This window comes from Lithobates pipiens, unplaced genomic scaffold (assembly GCF_037356315.1).
Source record: "Lithobates pipiens isolate NorthernLeopardFrog02 unplaced genomic scaffold, aLitPip1_a1.2 Scaffold_60, whole genome shotgun sequence".
In the NCBI taxonomy this organism is placed as follows: domain Eukaryota; kingdom Metazoa; phylum Chordata; class Amphibia; order Anura; family Ranidae; genus Lithobates; species Lithobates pipiens.
The window spans coordinates 2,950,312-2,962,467 of NW_027507882.1; the positions used below are offsets into that span (position 1 = coordinate 2,950,312).

The following is a 12,156-nucleotide window of genomic DNA, read 5'->3' on the forward strand; positions in this document are numbered from 1 at the left end:
TCAACGTGAGTGATGAGAATCTTTGTCTGTTGGTGGTGGAAGACGCCATCTCACCTAGTCCACAATCTATTCACCAGAAGATTTTGACACCCGTTGCAGGTAGTCTGACCAAGGGCAGAATACCAGTAGGAGTATGCCTTCTGAAGAGAGACTGGTCTACAGCCCGATGAACTCCAACAATTGATCATATATTGAAAAAGAAGGGGCTTCCCCATTGTGTAATATGTCAAAAATTCCTTTTATTCCATACGAGGCATCGACCTAAAACAAGATAAAGAGTTTGCCCAATTCAAAACATGCAGGCAGGCTGTTTGCGTTCCACCTGCGTCCAACTAGCACACGTGACGTATCGCGAGCCCTACTTCCCGACACGTTTTGTCAGAAACGTCTGATGTTACTGACTAAACGCTAGGACCCCCAGCCCCCCCGTTTTACTTACCTGAACCCTCAAACTTGACCCGGCGGGGACACGCTGTTTCTCTGCCCGGGGTTCTCGGCTCTTCATTGGATAGATTGATAGCAGCACAGGGAGGGAGGAGCCACGAGAATTGCCCGGGGACCCCCAAAGAGCAGGTTCGGGGGTACTCTGTGCAAAAAGAGCTGCACAGTGGCGGTAAGTATGATACGTTTGGTTTTTGGGGGTTTTTTTTGTTGTTTTTTATAAGCTTTACCTTTTACAATCACTTTAAATGTCCATGAACCACCACCAAAATCTTCTATCAACGTGACTGATGAGAATCTTTGTGGACTGGGTGGGATAGATGGCGTCTTCCACCACCACCAGGCAAACAATTTACTCACCAGAAGAATTTGACACCCATTACAGGTAGTCAGACCAAGCACAGATACCAATCAGAGTATGCCTTCTGAAGAGACTGGTCCACGGCACGATAAACTCCAATGACTGATCATATATTTGATTTTCTTCAACGCTTAAGTGGGCTAAGCCTTGATGAAGGTGGGTGTTGACCCCGAAACACAGTGGTAAAAAAAAGTCCAAGTTGCTTTGATACCTTCTGATGAGTGATTCCTTATGATTCTTTACATGGATCAACAGTCTCTCTAGTTACCTGTTACATTGAGTCCACTTGGGTATTCCAATACCCGATGAAGCCGAAGTGCATTGACCTTAAAGCATGTTGATAAGTTATTCATTATTTCTTTAATGATTGGTAATATGGTCACAAAGAACAGCCAATACGTTTCGGGGATCAACGATCTCTCTGGTTACAATAAGTTCCACGTTAGATTTACAATACCCAGTGAAGCGGGAGTTTGTGGACTCACCAAAATACATTAGTAAGAGTCCAAGTTGCTTTAATTATTCGTATCGCATAGAGCAGCCAATGCATTTCAGAGGCCGTTGCACTCAACTTTCTTTAGGGCTTAGTTAGCATGAATCAGGTTTAGGTGGACTCATGGTAACAGGTAACCAGAGAGATGGTTGACTTCTGAAATGTGTTGGCTATTCTATATGATCATATTGCGAATCAATACTGTGACCTGGACACCTACCAATGCGTTTGGGGTGGAGGGGCTCACCTTTCCTCCACTTCGGAGCTTGCAAAGGTAAAGCATAATGCAGGCATTTCCAAAGTCCGGCCCGCGGGCCAATTGCGGCCCGCGGTTCGGTTTTGAACGGCCCGCCTGGTCTTTCTCAATTTTGTGTGCCGCGGGATCAGGGCTGTCAGATGAGCCGATCCCCGGCACTGTGAGAAGCTCCGTGAGCTTCAAAAGTGAAAGTAAAGTGTAGAGGATTGTGCTGTGCTCTCTGCTTCCCCCTACAGTGCAGTACCCGGCTGAATGTGGAAGCTGCAAAGGTACTGTACTATGCTACAAGCTAAATTAGTGTGAAAAAGGGCTTTATTCATGTGTGTGTGTGTGTGCACATGTCTGTGTGTGTATGCACATGTGTCTGTATGTGTGTGTGTGTGCACATGTGTCTGTATGTGTGTGTGCGCACATGTGTCTGTATGTATGTGTGCGCACATGTGTCTGTATGTATGTGTGTGCACATGTGTCTGTATGTATGTGTGTGCACATGTGTCTGTATGTATGTGTGTGCACATGTGTCTGTGTGTGTGTGCACATGTGTCTGTATGTGTGTGTGTGTGTGCACATGTGTCTGTATGTGTGTGTGTGTGTGTGCACATGTGTCTGTATGTGTGTGTGTGTGTGCACATGTGTGTGTGTGTGTGTGCACATGTGTCTGTATGTGTGTGTGTGTGTGCACATGTGTCTGTATGTGTGTGTGTGTGTGCACATGTGTCTGTATGTGTGTGTGTGTGCACATGTGTCTGTATGTGTGTGTGTGTGTGTGCACATGTGTCTGTGTGTGTGTGTGTGTGTGTGTGCACATGTGTCCGGATGTATGTGTGTGTGTGCACATGTGTCTGGATGTATGTGTGTGTGTGCACATGTGTCTGGATGTATGTGTGTGTGTGCACATGTGTCTGGATGCATGTCTGTACGTGCACATGTGTCTGGATGCATGTCTGTACGTGTGTGCATTTATGTCTGTATATCTGTATGTGTGTGCACATGTGTCTGTATGCATGTGTGTGTGCGCATGTGTCTGTATGCATGTGTGTGTGCGCATGTGTCTGTATGTGTGTGTGCGCATGTGTCTGTATGTATGTCTGTAGGTGTGTGTGTGTGTGTACGTATGCGTGTGTGCACATATGTATGTCTGTATGTGTGTGCATGTATGTCTGTATGTATGTGTATGCATGTGTGTGCGGCGTGCATTTGTCTGCAAGTGTGTGCATGTATCTGTGTGTATGTTACGTTTAATCCGGCCCCCCCCCCCCCCCATTCTTATACCATCAAAACTGCTTTTGTAGGGCTTGTGTGTAATATTAGCCAGGACTGCTGCTCCTCTGAAAAGCAATCCATGCACAGATCTCTTTTCAGAGGCATTTGAATGGCGGTAAAGAGGCATTATGTTGCCTCCTCACCACCTGTTTTAAGCCCATAAATGCAACATCTGTGTGGCTGCGTACTGTGTGTAGGGCAGCCCATTAATTTCAATGGACTTCCCTACTCACAAATGCAGGGAAAGAAGTTCCCGAGTTTTTTTTTTTTCTTTAATTGCACTGCACCAAAAGCACCCTACATTTTCCAATGTGTGGGGTACCATTAAGAATTAACGGTACCCCCTAAAGTGCAGAGCATTCGTCTGTGTGTTGGGAACGAGCGCGACAAAGGCAAGAGAATTCTTGTTGGGCCGTGTATTAGCGCTCGGATGGACACACTTAGACCGAATTTTCAATGGTTCAAAGAATGTCGGGCAAAATGGTCGGCCCTCACGCATGTTCACTTCATCAAATCTGGCCCTCTTTGAAAAAAGTTTGGACACCCCTGGCATAATGGACTACTATGCATTGCATAGTAGTCCATTATGTGTCACTTACGTGACACAGGAGCCAGCCAAGTCACCTCTGTCCCCTGTAGTCCAGCGCATCCATCTTCTCGGTGGGTCTCGCTGCTCCGCCGCTGTCATTCAGCGAAGCCGCAATGACGTCACACCCGTGCATGCGCACGGGAGCCGCCACTCGCGGCATATCGCCGTTGACAGCGGCGCGCTCAGTGCGCCTGCGCGCCACTGTCTATGGCGCATGCGCCGTAGACAGCAGTGCCTGTCTTTCGGCAAATATCTTCTTGGACCTACAGGTAAGCCTTAATCTAGGCTTACCTGTAGGTCAAAGTTGGTTGTAAGGGTTTACAACCACTTTAAGTAGACGCATTGTGATCAGTAACCAGAGAAATTAATAGCCGCCGAAAACATGTTGGCTGTCCTAGATGATCGCAGATCATTAAAGCAACGTGGATTCTTACCAAAACTTTTTGGGGGTCAACACACAAAGGCTTAGGTGGACTCAATGCAACAGGTAACCAGAGAAATCATTGATCCTAAAATGAAATGGATTTTCCTTGTAATCATATTACTAATCGCCTAAACTCTTACTAATCTCTCTGGTTATATGGAGACTATTTCAGCTCTCAACTATTTAAAGTCCAATTCCAGGGCTCGGGATTGTTGAGTGCTGAAGTGGACTCCATATAATAGGCAACCAGAGACATTTTTGACCCTCAAAACAGGTTGGATGTGCTAGATCAGCGCTCCAAACAGGTACAGGTAAGGCTGCCTTGTTGGGCACAGATAAAGTTGTTAATATTTATTTTTGTAACTTAATTCTGCATAAACCTTGTCATATCATGAGATAGTTTGAGGGTGTGTTTGGGGGCAGGGTAGGGATTGGGTGAGGCAACTGGGGGTGAGTAACCCTTAAGGCCTAGCTAGTAGCCCAGGAAAATTTGAACCCTGTTCTAGATGATCGTATTACAGATTCTTAAAGCAAACATTCTTACCAAAGCGTGAAAAGAGAAAGGGGGAAATTACAAGGCTGGAGGGTATCAAGCCCAGAGTTCACCTAAACTCTCACAATAATTTAAGCCCTCATAAAAGGGCGTTGCCCCCTTGAAACCTGTTGGTAAGAGTCCATGGTGCTTTAATAATTCATAAGATAGGACATCCTACTCATTTTGGTTTTATTTCCCTCTGATACTAACTCATCCAACGTGTTCTGGGTTTGTTTGTCCCTTGTACCCAATTTTTTGACATGTTCTTTAGTTCGGTATGTATTAACAATGGTGTACCGTTGTGTTGTGCAGGGAGGATGCAATCCTAGAATACCTGAAGATCGCTCAGGACCTGGAGATGTACGGAGTGAACTACTTTAGCATTAAGAATAAGAAGGGCTCAGAACTTTGGCTTGGAGTGGATGCCTTGGGGCTTAATATTTATGAACAGAATGACAGGTAATTATTACACAAGCGCACATATTCCTGCCAACATTTCCTGCAATACAATGTTTATTAGTAACAAAGGTTACTACTAGATTGTGTCCGGGGGGAGGACTTTAATTCCACAGAAGGAACCAAGAACATATATATATATTTTTTTGTCTATTTAACCACTTAAGGACCGCCGCATGTAATTATACGTCGGCAGAATGTCACGTACAAGCACACACCCGTACATGCTTGACTTCCAGCGGGTGGGGGGTCCGATCGGACCCCCACCTGCTGGCTGCGGCTGTCCATTTCGCTTCAGGAGCGATCCGGGATGAGGGGATGGCCGTTGGTTTCTGGCCATCCCCTCTCGATCGCTCCTGGCAAATGAGAAGCTTCCCCTGCCTGTGTAGTGTAAACACAGGCAGGGAGGAAATGATGTCACTCTCCTCGGGGCGGTCTTTTTGACCGGACTGCGAGGAAAGGACATAGTAAGTGCACCAATCGCTACACTGACACATAGGCACACAAATCGCCCCCCCCAGTCACAGTGTCACTGATTGCAGTGATCATTTATTTACTGATCACTGCATTTAGTGTCAGTTCTGACAGTAAAAAGTGTCAGGGCAGTTAGGTCCAGGGTAGCCCCCCCAATAAAGGTTTAACCCCCTGATTGCCCCTAGAGTTAACCCTTTCACCAGCGATCACCGTATAAGTGTCACTGGTGACGCTGGATAGCCAGTTATTTAGGTTCCCCGTCAGGTTTTTATATAGCGTCCGGGACCCCCATATACCACCTAATAAAGGTTTTAACCCCCTGATTGCCCCCAGGTAACCCTTTTCACCCCCTTTTGCCAGTGTCACTAAGCGATCGTTTTTCTGATCGCTGCATTAGTGTCACTGGTGCCGCTAGGTAGCTAGTTATTTTTTATGTTCACCGCCAGGTTTTTATAGCATTAGGTACCCCCATATACTACCCAATAAAGGTTTTAACCCCCTGATTGCCCCTAGAGTTAACCCTTTCACCAGCGATCACCATATAAGTGTCTGGCTGGTTAGCCAGTTAGTTATTTAGGTTCCCCGTCAGGTTTTTATATAGCGTCAGGGACCCCCATTACTACCTAATAAAGATTTTAACCCCCTGTTTGCCCCTAGTTAACCCTTTCACCAGTGATCACCGTATAAGTGTTACGGGTGACTCTGGTTAGTTTGCTTTTTATAGCATCAGGGCACCCACCCTTTATTACCCAATAAAGGTTTAACCCCCTGATCACCCGGCAGGTGATATCAATTAGGTTTTAGGGTCTGCATCGCCCCAGGCAGCGCTAGGTTAGTGCCAGTACCGCTAACACCCACGCACAAAGCATACACCTCCCGTAGTAGTATAGTATCTGAACAGATCAATATCTGATCTGATCAGATCTATACTAGCGTCCCCAGCAGTTTAGGGTTCCAAAAAAAAGCATTGTTAGTGGGATCAGCCCAGATACTTGCTAGCACCTGCGTTTTGCCCACCCAAGTGCAGTATCGATCGATCACTGTCACTTACAAAACACTAAACACATAACTGCAGCGTTCGCAGAGTGAGGCCTGATCCCTGCGATCGCTAACAGTTTTTTTTTGGTAGCGTTTTATATTTAAATCCTGAAGGCAGTGCTTGGTTTTCGGGGTTCAGTACACGGCTAGGCTCCCAAAAAGTCCCCCACATGTGGTATCCCCGTACTCGGGAGAAGCAGCAGAATTTATTTTGGGGTTCAATTCCACATATAACTATGGCATATGTGAGCAATATATCATTTAGTGACAACTTTTTGTAAACTTTTTTTTTTTTGTGTCATTATTCAATCACTTGGGACAAACAAAATATTCAATGGGCTCAACATGCCCCTCAGCAATTTCCTTGGGGTGTCTACTTTCCAAAATGGGGTCATTTGGGGGGGGGGGGGTTTGTACTGCCCTGCCATTTTAGCACCCCAAGAAATGAGATAGGCAGTCATAAATTAAAAGCTGTGTAAATTCCAGAAAATGTACTCTAGTTTGTAGACGCTATAACTTTTGCGCAAACCAACTAAAGACATGTGGCTGAATACATTTTGGCCTAAATGTATGACTAAAATTTAGTTTATTCGATTTTTCTTATAACAAAAAGTAGAAAATATCTTTTTTATTTTTTCAAAATTTTCTGTCTTTTTCCTTTAATATCGTAAAAAATAAAAATCGCAGAGGCAATCAAATACCATCAAAAGAAAGCTCTATTTGTGGGAAGGAAAGGACGCAAATTTCGTTTGGGTACAACATTGCATGACCGCGCAATTACCAGTTAAAGCAGTGCAGTGCGAAATTGTAAAAAGACCTCTGGTCCTTAGGCTGACAATTGGTCCGGGGCTTACCGTATATACTCGAGTATAGGCCGACCCGAATATAAGCCGAGGCCCCCAATTTACCCCCAAAAAAACTGGCAAACTTATTGACTCGTGTATAAGCCGAGGGTGAGACATGCCTGTCCATCCCTGTGTGTGTCCGTCCATCCCTGTGTGTCCGTCCATCCCTGTGTGTCCGTCCATCCCTGTGTGTCCGTCCATCCATCCCTGTGTGTGTGTGTGTCCATCCATCCATCCATCCCTGTGTGTGTGTGTGTCCATCCATCCATCCATCCCTGTGTGTGTGTGTCTCCATCCATCCATCCATCCCTGTGTGTGTGTGTCTCCATCCATCCATCCATCCCTGTGTGTGTGTGTCTCCATCCATCCATCCATCCCTGTGTGTGTGTGTATCCATCCATCCATCCATCCCTGTGTGTGTGTGTCTCCATCCATCCATCCATCCCTGTGTGTGTGTGTCCATGTGTGTGTGTGTGTGTGTGTCCAGCCTGCCTGTGTCCCGAGCCTTTTTTTTATTTTTTTATTTATTTTTTTTTTTTACTTTTATATTTTTAATACTTTTATATTACTTTTATATTTACTTTCCTTTTTTCCCTTTTGTAATCATATATTTTAATCACATATATTTTAATTTGTTAAAACGAGTGTGTCTTTTTTTTTGTTTGTTTGTTTTTTTTTTCCAATAAAAGATACTTCACTCTCTCAACAATTTTATATTTTCTAAAAGCGGAGGCTCTAGTGTGCTTTCTGGTTGCCTGACTCCCAGCATGCACCTGTAAACATGGATATGTTGCTCAAAAAGTACACCAACCGCTTTTGATCAGTTTTTTTTTTTTTTTTTAATCTATTTCAATGGGAGGGTTTTTTATTTATTTATTTTTTTTTGGGGCTTTTTTTTTTTTTGGTTTTTGTGTGCTTTTTAAACAGCGCACCAAAGATGCAGCCTGCTGGACTTTTCAAAATGTACCTGCAGTGCACCGATGTAAAGAGTTTCATAGGGTTTAAAGAGAAACATTTTTATTGCATCTTTCTTGTGCTTTTAGCAGTTTAAAAGTGCAACAAAAAACGCATCAGTGTGAACGGGCCCTAATTTATAAACATAGAGTGGAGTGGGTAACTAAAATAATGCATTATGCCCACTAGATGGGGCTGACGATTATAGTAAATAAGTATTTCCTGTGATCATTATCAGCTCCATCTAGTGGCCATATTGGGGTATTTTCCTGGCTTTTGGAGGGTTATACAAATCTCAAAATGCAAAATATTGATGGGTGGGCGTCAAGGAGAAGTGGGCATTTCTAAGCAGGCTGCATTTGTGTGAAGACCGCCAAATTTTATTGAAAGATCCATTGAAGGGTGGGCCAGGGATGGTCAAGCTGGGGAGGAAAGGGCTAGGTGATTTGAGGTCATCCAGCATGGAAATGAGACACATTTTATCCAACTGGCTGTAGCTTCTAATGCACATTGTGAGAAGCTCACAGTGTACAGTGAAATCAAAGTAAGCCATTTCAGTCCATGAGAGGAGCCGGTAAAACCGTGCAATACTGACGGGGCGGCTATTTTATATAGTTTAAAAATTCCATAGTGGGAAGACCAAACATTTCTAGAGGGTTCATGCCTTTTTACATTTTTTTTTTTTTTTTTTATATCTTTCTTTTCCAGATTGACACCTAAGATTGGTTTCCCATGGAGTGAAATAAGAAATATTTCATTTAACGACAAGAAATTTGTTATCAAACCCATCGACAAGAAGGCACCGGTAAGTGTAACAACGTTTTGTGTGTGTATGTTTTTATAGATGGATAGATATATCTCTATATTTTGTGTGTGTGTGTATATGTATGTATATGTGTATGTATGTGTGTGTGTATATGTGTATGTATGTGTGTGTGTGTGTGTGTGTGTGTGTGTGTATATATATATATATATATATATATATATATATATATATGTATATGTGATTATAAAAGAAACAACCGGGAGATTCAACCTTACTGACTATGTAACTTACCTTGCTACCAGCTCCAATACTCTCCTCCCCTGTCTCCAATGCTATGGGTGGTTCCTCTGCGTCGTCATGTACAATGCAGGTCTAGTAACCCTGCATTGTACCTGGGAGATCAAGGGCTGTTGTATGGACCTTGTTGGAGCCTAGACTGCATGAGCAGATAACCCCCTGCAATGTGGAGGTCTGACCTGCAAGGGTAAATTTTTGTCCAGTTCCTGGAGTTGGGCTTTAAATGTTGGCAGCAGTCAGAGAATACTGGACTAGTATTCTTCAAAATTACTACCCTGGTGAAGGGAGTGTTGACACGTGTTGGGATTTCTCTTCTGACCTTATGTCACGTGCAATAAAGACCTACTGGACTAGTGTAACTTTTGTAACAATAATGGAAATTGAAGCATCAAACCACTAGGAGGTACGCATACAACTTTATTCCAGAAAAACTCTGGAGGACATTCCAAAAGGTATCCAACACGTTTCACCAGCTGCTAAGGTCTGAGCTTGCAATCACAGTGGAAGTGAAAATAACGGTCCAGTTCACTTATAGTCGAGTCGCATTGTGTTTAATCCAAGCCCTAATGAAGGGGTGCTTATGGGGTGCCAAAACTTATTGATTACCTTTTTGGATTTTCCCCTTGACTTATGTTGGAATAAAGATGGATCTGGACCTCTCGGCAGTGGTGCTTCACTTTACATTTTTTTTTACATTGTACTGCAAGATACGAAGACCAGGGAGATTCTACTGTGTGTAGAAGCTGCCTGCCCAGGAATCAGAACATTTACATCGACATCAATGCTTTAAGATTGCAATACCACAGTGAGGTAACCCTACAGTTTCAGCTCTATTTTTTCACATTCCTTGTAGTTTTGTGGTGCTCATCCTTTCTAAGTTCTTCAACATTTTGGTCAGTCTACTGTATCTGTCCCAGACTGACCAAATTGTTGTCTATTTCCATGTGATGGGCAGTAATGCCAGATAATGTACTAAGCTAATTAGATGGCAGAATACGAATTTTGAGGCTCGTCCCTAAATGTTCTCACCTCGGCCGTGTCCAGTTCATCTTTCAAACCATAAGTCATGTTTTTTGTTTCAGGACTTTGTGTTCTACGCTCCACGATTACGCATCAACAAGAGAATCTTGGCCCTCTGCATGGGCAACCATGAGCTGTACATGCGCCGCAGGAAGCCAGACACCATTGAAGTGCAGCAGATGAAAGCTCAAGCAAGGGAAGAGAAGCACCAGAAACAGATGGAGAGGTAACAGGAAGTTTCTTAATCCAGATTAAATCTTCTAGCTCTACTCAAAAGTGACTGAAACCATGGGGTCTCATTTTGGAGAATCCATGTTTGCAGAAGAGACCTTCAACAGTAAGAGGGGTCTCTTAAAGGGGTCCACTTTGTTTTATGTGGAGAGCTGGTTACAGAAGAGACCTTTTAACAATAAGAGAATTGCTTGAAAAGATAGGGTGCCTGTCACCGTGAGATTACACCATCCCCTTAGTCATGGTCAATCTTAGTGGTTGGTGGCCAAACCTGGGCACTACAACATGGGAAGAGGTTGAATGCCCCACCATACATCAGGTTAATCTTAATGGTGTTCCTCTCTTTAAACAAAGAGTTATACATATTTCTTCAAATAAGTGAACAAAACAATGGGAGTAGCATTTTGGAGAAACTATGATTGCACATGAGACCACCTACAGTAGTTGGAGTCTCGTAAAGGGGTCCACTTTCTGTGTTTAGAGTCCCCGTTAACCTTGCAATTACACTATTCCCTTTGCCATGGTCAAGCCTGGTGGTTGGTGGCCAAACCTAGTCACTGCGACGTGGGAGAAGGTCACGTGCCCCACTAGACCTTTTATAGTAAATCCTAAAGCTTTTGCTTTCTTGAAACAGAGTGATGCCGATTTTCTCACACAAGTGACCAGAAACATGGGGTCTCATTTTGGAGAATCCATGGTTGCAAAAGAGGCCTTCAACAATAAGAGGAGAAATGCTTGAAATGATCATCAATATTAATCTTAGAGGTTGTAGCCAAACCTGAGAACTGCAATACATGCCCCACCATCATCTATATTCATTCTTAAAGCGGTAGTAAACCCGCAATTTTTTATTTTTTTTTTAAACCTGCAAAGCAAAATGCATAATGAGCTAGTATGCACCGCATACTAGCTCATTATGAAATACTTACCTTAGAACGAGGCCCCGACATCTGGCCCGATCCACGCTGAGGGAGCCGACATGCTCCCTCGGCGTCTCTTCCGGGTATCGCGGCTCCGGCGCTGTGAGTGGCCGGAGCCGCGATATCGTCACTCCCGCGCATGCGCGCGGGAGATTTCAGTCCGGCCGCACGAGCGCTGCCGGATTTTCACGGAGAGAACCCCCTTGTGCGCATGCGCCGCTGCAGTCAGCGGCGCATACCGAGGGGAATATCTCCTAAACCGTACAGGTTTAGGAGATATTATTTTTACCTACAGGTAAGCCTTATTATAGGCTTTCCTGTAGGTAAAAGTTAAAAAATCGACCATACTACCACTTTAAAAGAATCCATGGTTGCACAAGAGACTTTCTGTATTATAAGGAGTCTCTTAAAAGAATCTGCTTTTCTTTTTAAAGTGATGAACTTCTTGAAATTATAAATACCCTGTCCTGTTGAGCTGACCTCATCCCCCTCATTGCGGTCAAGCTTAGTGGTTGGTGGCCAAACCTCAACTACATTATGGGAGGAGGTCACATGCCCCACTAGGTATGAACGCTTTGGCTGTCTTGTAATACACTGCTGAGGTCTGTGGAAAGCTATGCTTGATGTGCTGTTTTTGGCAAGATTTGGATGCCTATCTAAAATAGAAGCCCATCTGTTTATCTTATATGTCCAAAAAATTCTTGAAAGTTTAGTATTTGGATTCTGGCACTGTAAAATATTGAACAATGATGCTGCGTGGTGAATGGTCTGGAGACCTTTTCTAGTTTGATGT

The 12,156-nt window shown here is 43.9% G+C and overlaps 1 protein-coding gene across 1 annotated transcript in view; it reads left to right on the forward strand.

Annotated features, from left to right (window-relative positions):
* LOC143958280 (moesin-like) overlaps positions 1-12,156 on the forward strand; it is a 35,092-nt gene that overhangs the window by 497 nt on the left and 22,439 nt on the right. The window contains exons 2-4 of the mRNA XM_077467803.1: positions 4,675-4,821; positions 8,838-8,934; positions 10,275-10,438. Coding sequence (XP_077323929.1) covers positions 4,675-4,821; positions 8,838-8,934; positions 10,275-10,438 — 408 coding nt within the window. The remainder of the gene's footprint in view (positions 1-4,674; positions 4,822-8,837; positions 8,935-10,274; positions 10,439-12,156) is intronic.